General features: G+C 40.7%; 1 protein-coding gene across 1 annotated transcript; it reads left to right on the top strand.

The window, feature by feature from the left end:
• The first annotated feature begins 1765 nt into the window (after window positions 1-1765).
• Window positions 1766-12191, top strand: mcm6l (MCM6 minichromosome maintenance deficient 6, like). Its single transcript, XM_072668790.1, has 17 exons — window positions 1766-1860; window positions 1953-2099; window positions 3105-3215; window positions 3677-3926; window positions 4320-4485; window positions 4592-4737; window positions 5223-5373; window positions 6471-6612; window positions 6710-6851; window positions 6939-7046; window positions 7129-7284; window positions 7778-7906; window positions 8563-8724; window positions 9342-9456; window positions 10189-10374; window positions 11009-11148; window positions 12069-12191. The coding sequence occupies exons 1-17, from the start codon at window positions 1766-1768 to the stop codon at window positions 12189-12191; spliced, it is 2469 nt and encodes an 822-aa protein (XP_072524891.1).
• Window positions 12192-13220: the final 1029 nt, after the last annotated feature.

Below are 13220 nucleotides of genomic sequence, written 5' to 3'. Positions count from 1 at the left end.
ATTCAGAATTAAATATTAAAAAATTAAGGTGCATGTTTTTGTCACTGTACTACGTACAGTGAAATGTGTCCTCCGCATTTAACCCATCTGTGGTAGTGAACACACACACACACACACACACACACACACACTAGTGAACTAGGGGCAGTGAGTACACACACACACACCCAGAGCGGTGGGCAGCCAACTCCAGCACCCGGGTAGCAGAGAGGGTAAAGGGCCTTGCTCAAGGGCCCAACAGTGGCAGCTTGCCAAGCCCGGGAATCGAACCCACAACCCTGTTATCAACAGCCCGGCGCTCTAACCGCTGCAATAATATTTCATAATTTAAAAAGTATCATCAGAAACAATATCTAATGTTTTTGGAAGTTTTCTTTGTTACCAGTGGCTTAAATGAACCACAGGGTTGAGCTTTTAGCACAAACTTAGCATAAACACAAAATGTGCTTAACTAGCTAGCTAGCATCCATGCTAATGAGGTATGAGGATATTAAAGACTGTACAAAATGCTTTTATTCAGACATAATATACTTTCTAGAATTAAGGTTCACTTTTAGTTGCCTTATCAATTAATATAAAAAAATAAACAAAATAAATGAAGGGAAATGATCTTTTCAGAACTTCCTGTTAAACAGGTGATTTGTGGAATAGTCCCAATGTTCAGGTAAAAGGGTTGAGTGAATGTTGAAGGAAAATGCTAAACTAAAATTAGCATTTTTAATGACTGATAGTTATCATTTTTAATTTATTAATAAAATATTATTATATAAATGCATTAATAAATATAACAATAAAAAAATCTTATAAAGGAGATTTAACGTATTTCAGTGGTTATTTCAAGCTAAAGCTATGTAATTATAGTGAGCTGAAGGTTAATTAAATTTAATAATGAATTTAGGGAATGTTGAAGGAAAATGTTGAACTAAAATGAGCATTTTTAAATACTGATAGTAATAATTTTTATTTTATTAATAAAATTATTTATTATATAAATGCATTAATAAATATAACAATAAAAAAATCTTATAAAGGAGATTTAACGTATTTCAGTGGTTATTTCAAGCTAAAGCTATGTAATTATAGTGAGCTGAAGGTTAATTAAATTTAATAATGAATTTAGTAAATGTTGAAGGAAAATGTTGAACTAAAATGAGCATTTTTAATTACTGATAGTAATATATTTTTTTTATTAATACAATTATTTATTATATAAATGCATTAATAAATATAACAATAAAAAAATCTTATAAGGAAGATTTAACGTATTTCAGTGGTTATTTCAAGCTAAAGCTATGTAATTATAGTGAGCTGAAGGTTAATTAAATTTAATAATGAATTTAGTAAATGTTGAAGGAAAATGTTGAACTAAAATGAGCATTTTTAATTACTGATAGTTATAATTTTTAATTTATTAATAAAATATTATTATATAAATGCATTAATAAATATAACAATAAAAAATATTTTTATAAAGGAGATTTAACGTATTTCAGTGGTTATTTCAAGCTAAAGCTATGTAATTATAGTGAGCTGAAGGTTAATAAATTTAATAACACTATAAAATAAATATGAAATTTAATCAGCAATAACGGAAGTAGGCCCGCGCTAATCAGCCCACGTCACAGCCCACCTGTCCATGGCTAGGCCTCATTAGGACCTTCGGTGGTTTGGCAGTGTGTGGTGAGCTGCCTGTCGCCTCAACAGCTCCCTTTAGTCCCCTGTTTGGTTTTTTATTATTAATATAAATATATATATACGTTTTGTGATGGAGCCAGCTTCAGAAACCGCCTCCGCAGGCGTGCAGGTGCGGGACGACCTGGCTGAGAAGTGTCAGAAGCTTTTCCTGGAGTTTCTGGAGGAGTAGGTTCAGACCTTCGTGCTTCTGTTCCTCAGGTAAACAGACTCCCTCAGGGCCGAGCAGACTGACGGCTAACGCTGAACGTGTTCATTAGGTTTCAGGATAAAGTTGGTGACCCGCTGTATTTACCTGAAGCCCAGGAGCTCATCCGACCTGAGAGGAACACCCTGACCGTGAGCTTCACCAACATCGAGCAGTACAACCAGCAGCTCGCCACCACCATCCAGGAGGAGTACTACAGGTGGGTCAGCCGGGTGGGGTGATGGATGCTGGAGTAGTGAAGCTTTCAGTAGCTTTCAGTCCTGACCTTCTGACCTTCCTGAGGAAGCCGGCCAGCTCTCAGTGATGTTTTCCTCAGGGATTCACTTTGGGCAGTACACCGGTCAGTCAGAATGATGAGAACAAGCCAAGTATAAAATCTTATTTTAAGAGAGAGTGTGAACTCTGGACACGACTTAGACTTGCATGCAAAGGTTGGGTGGAGGGGTTTAGATGGCTTGGCCGTTTCCCATCAGCAGACCTCTGTTTTCTGAAAGCAGGGCTTTAAATGGCCACAGCAGCTCTAATACTAATGCTGTGAGGAGGTGATCTCTGAATTTACACTTTTACACTTCAGATTTCACTTTTTATGTCTCTTTTAAAAGGTATTTTAAGTATTTCTGATGTTTTTCTACTGGGTGATTGTTGTTGTTGTTGTTGTTGTTTATTTACTATTTATTTTACAAAAAATGTAAGCTTAGAGTTGTGCTTTTCATTTATGACACTAGATATTTCCCTCAACCTTCTGTGCAATAAATATATAATTATTATTTATTATTATTATTGTTGTTTTTTTTCTTTTTAATTTTTTTTTTTCTTTTTTTAATTTTTTTTTTTTTTAATTAAATAAGTGATCTGTAATAACTTCCTGCAAAAGAGTTGTTTCATATTTCCATCTCTAATTTTAGGTATCATGGCATTAATGTAAAACCCTTTTGTAATAAAGTCCTTTGGTCGGAAACTGTGTGTGTGTGTGTGTGTGTGTGTGTGTGTGTGTGTGTGTGTGTGTGTGTGTGTGTGTGTGTGTGTGTGTGTGTGTGTGTGTGTGTGTGTGTGTGTGTGTTTTTTTTTTTTTTTTTTTTTTTTTTTTTTTTTTTTTTTTTTTTTTTTTTTTTTTTTTTTTTTGGGTAATATTAACAGTGTTGTGCAGTTCGGTACTAACAGGTCTGTACAAATCTGTTTGCTCGTCCCCTCTCTCTCTCTTTAGGGTGTACCCATTTCTGTGCAGAGCTGTGCGCCACTTCGCCCGTGACCATGGGAACATACCACCGTCTAAAGAGTTTTACGTGGCCTTTTCTGACTTTCCTTCTAGACAGAGGTTGGTTCCCTTCAAGATCTTTTGTGGGTTTTTTTTGCTTTAAATAATTTTATTTATGTATTTATTTATTTATTTATTAGATTCTAACCACTGGATATACTGTTTCTGTTCATATGCTGAATATAACATGTATGTGGGAGAGTAAAACATGCAGCAAGCAGCAATTGTGCATGATGTGTGTTTTGTATTTGCGTTTACATAGAAAATTGATGTGTATTGACCTGCTGTGCCCAAAGTTTTGCATAAGACTACTTTTCATTACTTCCCTTATTTATTTATTTATTTATTTTTCTCCACATTTTACAGTTTTTGCTTTCTTGTCCTGTTTTTGGTGCGTTTATTAGGCTTAGTTCGGCACAGTTGTGTATTGTGTTGTCGTTTATACTGTTTTACTGGACCCACAGACTCAATGTATTTAGATGGGCTAGCAAAAGTCTTACCCCTTGATTACTTCTCCTCAGGATCCGTGAACTGTCAACTGCGCGTATCGGCACTCTGCTGCGAATCAGTGGTCAGGTTGTGAGGACTCATCCTGTTCACCCCGAGCTGGTCAGCGGGACCTTCCTCTGTCTGGACTGCCAGTCTGTAATTAAGGATGTGGAGCAGCAGTTTAAATACACTCAGCCCACGATCTGCAAAAACCCTGTGTGCGCCAACCGCCGGAGGTTCATGCTGGACACCAACAAGTCTCGCTTTGTGGACTTCCAAAAGGTAATCCCAAATCAGAATGACCAATGACTGACTGTAGAAAACATGAAGCTTAATGAAGACTGACCACATGGCGGACAATTTTGGCTTCGTTTTTATAGAGTGGAAGGGAATGGAATCATGACGTCTGTTTTCTACATGCATGGTGTATGACCGACTTGGCCACTAGCTTGTATAGGTTGGTCATGCTGATAGAACATCAAACTTGGGGTAAAAGCATAGCATAGGGATGACCAGCTTTGGGCAACCGCCAGCATAGATAGTCTGAAACCTGGTCTTTAGCTGGATTTCTCAGCGAGGTTGTGAAGCACAAGTTCTCCATTGCAGTGAATGTGGTCATCACTATGGCTACATTCAGTATCATCATACAACCAAACATCATGTGTTTGGCTTTAGGTGCGTATTCAGGAGACCCAGGCGGAGCTGCCACGAGGATCCATTCCACGCAGTGTGGAGGTGATCCTGAGGGCCGAGGCTGTGGAGACGGCGCAGGCCGGAGACCGCTGTGACTTCACTGGCACTCTCATTGTGGTGCCTGATGTTTCTGCCATGGCGCTCTCTGGTATGGATTTCTGGACTGTGGTGATGTTGTGATGTTGACTAACAGAAGATTATGAAAAGTAGGAGGATAATCATCATTGCCTATTGAGTGTGTATCTACTGTGCAGGCACCAGAGCGGAGACCAGCACCAGAGTAACTGGAAAGGAGGGCTTTGAGGCGGATGGCATTCAAGGCCTTAAAGCTTTGGGTGTTCGAGAGTTGTCCTACAGACTGTCATTTCTGGCCAATTATGTTGCACCGACAAATCCTAGGGTGAGAACTAGTGGAGTCCCTACACTGAATACACTGTAGTGTAATGAACACTGGGTTGACTCACAGTTGTGGCCATTTAGCCATAACATTAACACCACCTGCCTAATACCGACTGCGTCCCCCTTGTGCACTACAGCAGATCTGACCCATTAAAGCATGGACTCTGCAAGACCTCTGAAGGCGTCTTGTGGTCTCTGGCACCAAATAGCATCAGATCCTTTCGGTCCTGTAATTATCAGATCAGTGAGCCATGACCCTGTCTCCGATTCACATGCACAGGAACATGGTTCTGCATACCAAGGCCACCCTACATGACCTGCCTTATGTTTTGGAGAGGTTCTGACCCAGTTGTCTAGCCACTATACAGATGCCACTATAGATAAGCAATGTTTTTCACCGGTCAGTGGTGCAAATGTTCTGGCTGGTTGGCGGAGGTTAAATGTAGCAGTAGAATGTAAAGACCAATACTGTCTCGTTTTGTCAAGTTTGGAGGTAAAGAGCTGCGCCAGGAGGACCAGACGGCGGAGAGTGTGAAGAACCAGATGACTGTACAGGAGTGGGAGAAGGTGTTTGAGATGAGTCAGGACAAGAACCTCTACCACAACCTCTGCACCAGCCTCTTCCCCACAATCCATGGTAGGATTTTGGATTTAATTTTAGGGTACACCTGGATTCAAAGCTCCGGTTATCTTGAACACTTTAACTGGCTGGATTTGGTGTGTTTAGATTAAGGTTGGAAATGACCTCTTGGTATGGTCTGGTGTGACCTCCCAGAGCAGTTGTGACCAGCCAGATGGTCTCAGTTACGCACCTGGTTCCACCCATTTAACCGTTTGGTCTCAGTTGTCAAACTCATTAGTTATGATGTTGCTTCTGCTTGCTTAGCTTTGTAAGAAACCTGTTGGCCCACGTGTCCTTCATAGAGAAGATTGGTGACCACTGACCTACGGTAGTGGTCACCAACCCTGGTCATGTTCTTGCCACAGTCTTCCGCGTCTACTTCTGCAGATTGTTTTTATTGGCTGTTGGGTAATGGGCAGCATATTGGATACAGGTTCTGCACAAAGCATATCTCTGTGTGGATGGTTGGTGGCCACTGGTCTACAGCTTTGTTAATAATCCTGGGCACGTCTGGACCGCTCCATATTGGCAACAGTGATGTGTAGAAATCGCATGTTACAATCCAATATTAATATCTCCAATTAACTATACACTATATAGGCAAAACCATTGGGACGCACCTTTTAATCATTGCATTCAGTCCTGTTAAAACAAGTGTGTACAATCAAGCCCCTAGACATGCAGTCCACACATTGGTGAAAGAATGGGAGGTTCTAAAGAGCTCACTGAACTCCAGCGTGGTTCTGTATGCAACAAGTCAGCTGAAGAAATGTCTTTCCTCCTAGATCTTCCTCCATCAGCTGTGAGTGGTGTTATTATTATTGAACAGTGGAAGAGTTTAGGAGGAACAGCTCAGTGTCCACAGAGTGTCTGTCAGACCACGTAAAGTTACAGAGCGGGGTCAGGGCCGAGTGCTGAGCTCAGAGCTGAGTGCAGAAAAGCCTCCAACTGACTCAATAACTGCAGAGCTCCAGACCTGCTGCTGCTGGTAGCGCTTAGAGCAAAGGGGGACCAGCTCCATATTAATGCCTGTGGGTTTAGAATGGGAGCTCCTGTAGGTATTTCTATACGTTTGTCCATAAAAGTGTATATACATATCTAACTGCTCATAGGAAATGATGAAATCAAGAGAGGGATTTTGCTCATGCTTTTTGGTGGTGTCGCCAAGACTACCATGGAGGGGACATCTCTGAGAGGAGACATCAATGTCTGCATCATCGGAGACCCCAGCACTTCCAAAAGCCAGTTCCTCAAGTACGTACAATGCTAAGTATTGGCACAAAATTAATTGTAGAAATGTAGTTTTGAAGGAAGGGCTGGTATATTCAAACACATTCTGTCCCCCTCTCAGGCATGTTGAGGACTTTGTGCCCAGGGCTGTGTACACTAGTGGAAAGGCCAGCAGTGCTGCCGGTCTGACCGCTGCTGTGGTCAAAGATGAGGAGTCTCATGAGTTCGTCATTGAGGCTGGAGCCCTAATGCTGGCTGATAATGTAAGCTGCTAATTGTGGCGTCTTGTGTTCTTGTGAAGTTTTTGCATGTGCATGTGTGTGTGTGTTTCTATTGTTAATCATCCCCAGGGTGTGTGCTGTATTGATGAGTTTGATAAAATGGACCTGAAAGACCAAGTGGCCATCCATGAAGCCATGGAGCAGCAGACCATTTCAATCACCAAGGCTGGAGTCAAGGTACGGCGTCCTTCTAACAGCTTCCTCCTTATTGCTGGTCTGAGCAGCAAAGTGAAGCTTGTGTGTATCTGTGCGTGTCTAGGCTACCTTGAATGCCCGCACGTCTATCCTGGCAGCAGCCAATCCTATTGATGGCCGGTACAACCGCTCCAAGTCTCTGAAGCAGAACGTCAACATGTCCGCCCCTATCATGTCCAGATTTGACCTCTTCTTCATTCTGGTGGACGAATGCAATGAGGTGAGGGCATGTCGGAATACATGAACACCTCGCCTTTCGTTGTTGATGCCTCCTAATATAAAGTTTCATTTTCGGTTTAATAAAGTTCTGCATTTTAATTGTTGATGTAAAGAAGAGCCAAAGAAATTGGTCACATGTTCAGTGTGCTCGACTAGCTAAAGGTGAGGGTGGAATTGGGGGCGGGGGGGATGAGACTGCAGCAACCTTTATACCCTTATGGTGATTTATCCTAGCCACCTTATCTTTCAACAGTATGGCATTTTACTTGGTAGTATAAGCGCTAGTGCTACCAATAGGAACTAAATAACTTTTTTTTTTTTTTTTTTTTTTGAAAGACAGACGTAAAGATGCATAAACTGTCTAACTGCCCTTGTGTGTAGTATTATTATTATTATTATTATTTATTTATTTATTTATTTATTTATTTATTTTTATTTTTCTTCTCTCCCCTTTCTGTCTCTGTTCCTTGTTTCCACCTCCTCTCCCTTTTCAGGTGACTGATTATGCCATAGCCAGGCGAATTGTTGACCTCCATGCCAGAAACATTGATTCAGTAGAGCGTGTTTATGAATCAGAAGACATCCAGAGATACATTCTGTTTGCCCGGCAGTTTCAACCAAAGGTGAGAAACTTGACAGTCTTGCACATTATTTGGCCAAAAGATTCAGTGTTGTAAGATTCTTGAGCATTTCTATGCATTTAGAAAGTTTATATGCAGTATATATTATCTTTTTTCATTTTTATTTGTTTGTTTATTTATTTAATAAATAGTTGCATTAAAAAGTCTTAAACGTTACTAAACTTGTGACTAAACTAAATCACATTCTTACAGCAGCAGTATGTGAGAATTTATATAAGTTATCATATAGAATTATTCACTTTCTCTCCACTGCTGTAAAGTCACACTTCGAGCACCCCCTCATGGACAGTTGTACACAGGCATTTGTTGGCAAACTGAGATACAACATAGAGAAGCTGCATTTACAGGTAAAGAAGCATGTGGACTAGGTCACAGAATTGTACACTTTTGGCTCTAGTTGCGCAGCGTTACTCAGTTCTGGCGAGAGCTCTCCTGCAGCTCCACCTGTGTTTCATAAGCTGTAGCAGCGTTCCGGCTCAGAGTGGCAATGACTGAGACATCGTTCTCCTTATTGCCGTCAGTGAAGCATCATCATGATTCTGAAGCTCCTATTTTAAAATGCTACATACTATTTCTTAGAAGAAGCAATGAATGAATTTATGTATTGGTTGTCTACAGTCTGACCTGTGTCCTTGTAGATCACTCCAGAGGCTCAGGAGTTTGTGGTGGAGCAGTATAAACGCCTGCGGCAGAGAGATGGAGGTGGCACAACTAAATCTGCCTGGAGAATCACGGTGCGGCAGCTGGAGAGCATGCTGCGTCTGTCCGAGGCCATGGCCCGACTCTACTGCTCAGATGAGGTCAGAGGAGCTCCAGCTGGTCACTTTATGTTGAACAAACCTCAGAACAGCCAGAAAGCGCTAGCTTATTCGTTGCACTTAAACTGTGTCTCCATTTTTGCTGTTTTCAAAATTCAAAATTTGGTGATAAATGGACCAATAAAAAAAAAAAAGATAAAGCTCCAGAATTAATTGGGTTACAATATTTTTGCATATGGAGTTGCATGTAGTAAAGTTAAAAAGCCAGTGTCGGTTTTCTGTCTCATACTATTCCAGACTCCAAGGCTACGTTCACATTACAAGCCTCATTAATCTATTTATTTTGCGCTCCAATCTGATTTGGCCATCTTATTCATAAATGTCAGCTGTATCTGTCTGTAATGTGCACAGATCTGTCCCTGAAATGACACGCACGTGCGCATTGCTGCGTTCATGCACGTCACGTCAGTCACCTGTCTGTGCTGGCTGATGATGGCCGCACTAAGCGTTTGCATGCATACAAATCAGATACGTAGCCGATCTAGGACCACAAATGAAAGTGAGTCAAATTTCACAGGTCCACACAGCTCTGAACAGATCAGATGTGCCTCATGGAAATGTGTGAACGTAGCCTAACTGTGCTATTTCTATGTTTTAAGGTTTATCCCAAACATGTGAAGGAAGCGTTTCGACTTCTGAATAAGTCAATCATCCGCGTTGACTCCCCTGATATTAACTTTGACCAGGAGCAGGAGGACATTGAGGATATGAATGGTAAACAAATCTGAAATGGCTGATGTTTTATACTGTATTAGGTCAGATTTACCAGATCAGCTTATATTCTTACCTTGAACATTGAACACACTGTAAAGCTGCCCCTTTTTTGAACTATGCTGTGTAATATGGTTTTTATAAATACTTGTAGGTATCTATAAAAGGGTCAGTGTCCGAAACCCAACATTTAAATCTTTTCCATTTTTATTATCAGTGAATACTTATTCAATCCCCATTCATGTGAACTCCCCCTATCATTTGCAACGCTCCCAACACTAGAAGGGTGAAGACTAGCTCACGTCTCCTCTGACACCTGTGAAGCCACCGCCTCTTTTCCAACTGATGCAGTATTCCTAGGTAGCCAGCATGCCCTTATGAAAGCATGGCTCCCCTGCTCTGATAAAACAGCTAACAGAAGCCTGTGCTGACCAACAGCACACTTGTACAGTGATGTGGGGATGAAGTGACCTCAACCCACCCCTGAGAGAGAGCTAGACCAGTTTATTATGAGACTCAAGTTGGACCACTCGGAGCCTAAATGTGACCCTCAGCAAGTGTGTGATGGTTTAGCCATAAACTGGAGCCTCGTAGCTCCAGTGTTAAACTAACGAAGCACACATCTGGCACCAAACCTCTTTGCTGGGGGGCTGCATTTGGGATAAGGGGTTAACTGTGTAACCGTAGGGTGTGTTGAGAGTTTCAGCCTTCTTTTCTCTCCAGTTCAGAATGAAGTATTGGCTGGGGAGGTGAACGGAGGTCAGAATGGAGTTGCAGCTGATGCTGAGGAGGCCATGGACACTGGGGAGGCTGAGCGGCAGGAGAAGACTGGCAAAGCCCAACCTGCTCTGCGCATGTCCTTCGCAGAGTACCGGCGACTCTCCAACCTGCTTGTACTACACATGCAGAAAATGGAGCAATGTGAGGGTCAATCAGGCCTGCGGCTACTCTGAGCCCTCTTTCAGAATGAAGCAGTGTTAAATATAACGGGGGCTTCAAAAGGTTCTTTAAATGATTCCATAGAAGAACCACTTTTGGTTCCATAAAGAACTGTATGTGTGTGACCCTTTTAAAGGTTGTAGGATATTCTTGATGTAAATGTTTTAAATCTCTATTACAGTCATGATTCTTTATGAAACCAAAAATGGTCCTTTTATGGCATCTCAGTAGAACACCATTAGCTCCAAACATCTCACCAGCACTACCTCAGTTGGCCTGCTACCTGCAGTTGGTGCAGGTTCGAGGTTGTAACTCCACCAAATTCCCACAGATTGATAGATGTCCATGTCTTGATTTTTTTTTTTTTTTTTTTTTTTTTTTTTTTTGGGTTATTCTGTTGGACTTGGGTTACTGAGGGAGCTCCAGGTTTAGCCTGTTATTGAAAGCCAGTCACTGAACATTAAGCTGCTGTTTTTGTTTATTAGTTTAAAACTTAAACTTAAAATATGAAACAAATGTAAAGGTTATTTTATGTAAAGGACCACTGGTGTCTTCAGAAATTGCATTTCTTAGTTTGAGATGGGTAACTGCTTTACCCTCCCCCTTGTGTTCCCAGTGGATGAAGAGTCCTCTTTAAAGAAGAGCGAGCTCGTCAACTGGTATTTGAAGGAGGTCGAGAGCGAGATTGAGTCTGAGGCTGAACTCATTGCCAAGAAGAGCCTGATCGAGAAAGTTCTGCACAGATTGATCAATTATGTGAGTATAGCTGTGCTTAATTAACTCTGTTAAAGACTGATAGTTTGAGCTACCAGACACTCGGCATGAGCATGAGGGCATTTGCATTATATAAGGCCTGTGAGTAAGGGTGGGACCGCGTGAAAATTCCCTTCTGTTAACCAGATTATTATCGTTAAAACGGTGGCAATACCGTCATTTGTGTTGTTCGAGCCCCCCACCCCAAAAAAGGCTACAATTCTATTCCCATTTATTCCAAACCTTGTATCCTTCATTTTTCACTTTTTGATATGATGTGAATCTGGCAGTTCTTTTATATTGTTAGAAGTTAGAACCCATAGAAATGCTCCAAATAACTTTGAATCAAGTTTTTTTACATAGATGTTTATTAAAAATTAATTACTGTAACGTTACTGTTTGACATTTACCTTTAAGGCATTTAGCAGGCGCTCTTATCCAGAGCGTCTTACAAAAGTGCTTTGCTATTTACCCAAGAAAGACCTTGAGCTAGTTAGAATAGACTAATAGTTCAAAGATACCTTTAGGCTTAGACATTACTAAACACAAGTCAATAAGGTGACCATAGTACTCAGCTGTTCGCCCAAGATACGAGGTTTTTGAGATACAAGGTTTGTGTGGATCATGTTACAAAGAAGAATGTAGAGCTAGGAGTCTTGCCCAAGGAACCTTATAAGTGTAGTGTGGTGTGCTTCTCCACCTGGGAAATTGAACCCCGGCCTGTAATTATGTAGAACTATTATTATTTTTTTATTTTTATATTTATTTATTTTTTTCATTTTTATTTTTTAAGAGAAAAAAAATCAATTACACAAATTGTGATAAGTGATTATTGATGGTCTTTGTGCTGAGGATGGTAGAAAAATGCAATAAATATGGTAATATCCCATCCCTAAATTAAAGTTTTTTTCTTCTGTTTCTAGGACCATATCATCATAGAGCTGACTAAAACGGGCCTAAAGAAGGTCACTGATGAGGGAGAGGAGCCCATTATGGAGGAAGACCCTTTCCTAGTGGTCAATCCCAATTACATTTTGGAAGACTAGAGGAGTTTGTTCTCATGATGGTATCTTCCACTTATTGACTTACTGTGTTGTATTTATTGAATTATCTGTATAGTATTTATGAAAATAAAGTGAAACTGGGTATCTTTGCTGCATGTGTCTATATGCATCCACTAGGTGGTGCAATTTCCTTGCGTTCCAGTGCAGCTCTGTAGGAATTCAGATCAAATCTTTTGATCAGGGAGGCGAACGGTCTGCAGGAGAGGCAGCTGCTGGTGGGAGACCACATAGTAAGCTTAATGACCACATGGAGCGGAGAGCAGTTGTCTACATCTGGCTGTGTTTGTATTTGAGGTCTACTTCTAGGTGAAACAGTCTTAAAACTCTGACCTTAATGCATGTGACAAGCACCAGCCCAATTCTGCATTCATACAGTGATTGTGTTTGTCTCTGGAGGCCTCAAGGATCTAGAATGAATGCATTTACTGTGAATTATAAATACATAGGCTTTAATTTCATAAACAATTCACACCCCCAAGGGCTTGCAGTCCACGTTAAAAAGGCTTGTATCTGGATGGGGCAACTGTGCACTGTAGCTTTGTAAGCCTCAACCACAAACATTAGTAAACAGAGGCCAATACTGGCAGCCAAATGCTCCCCAGATGAGCTAGGATGTGGCAGCTAAACAGCCTGGAGGAAAGAGTTAGTCTGGATTAGTGTAGGATGGTTTACTCCAGCATTTAAACACAGTTCCATCCAGCTATGGTTGTAGATAAAATACCTAGTCATGTTCGTTTACCTGAGTGAATTGGGTAAAGGATTTGTGTTTGTAAGGAAAATAATCTACTTGAGTGAATATTAAATGTCAATGTTATACATATTTGTTATAATTATTTTTCTCATGAATTGCCTTTATTTTGTTATCTTGTCTTACATGTCACCACATATGACATTCAGATAATTCAAAATGACCTTAAACAATTGCAAAGAAATGTGCCTGGAAAATCATTGTAATAGCATTATAATAGGGTCAGGTAGGGAAAACGGGGCATACGTCAGAATACAAATATT

The sequence above is a fragment of the Salminus brasiliensis genome, chromosome 23 (genome assembly GCF_030463535.1).
Source record: "Salminus brasiliensis chromosome 23, fSalBra1.hap2, whole genome shotgun sequence".
NCBI lineage: Eukaryota > Metazoa > Chordata > Actinopteri > Characiformes > Bryconidae > Salminus > Salminus brasiliensis.
Note: the sequence above shows the minus strand (reverse complement) of the source record. Positions and strands in the feature narration are given on the sequence as shown.

Excerpts from the sequence above, each read along its gene's own strand:
- mcm6l (XM_072668790.1), top strand. The coding sequence starts at position 1,766 with ATGGAGCCAGCTTCAGAAACCGCCTCCGCAGGCGTGCAGGTGCGGGAC. Across the intron at positions 8,725-9,341 it reads GACTCTACTGCTCAGATGAG|GTTTATCCCAAACATGTGAA; the intron begins GTCAGAGGAGCT and ends CTATGTTTTAAG. Across the intron at positions 10,375-11,008 it reads CATGCAGAAAATGGAGCAAT|TGGATGAAGAGTCCTCTTTA; the intron begins GTGAGGGTCAAT and ends TTGTGTTCCCAG.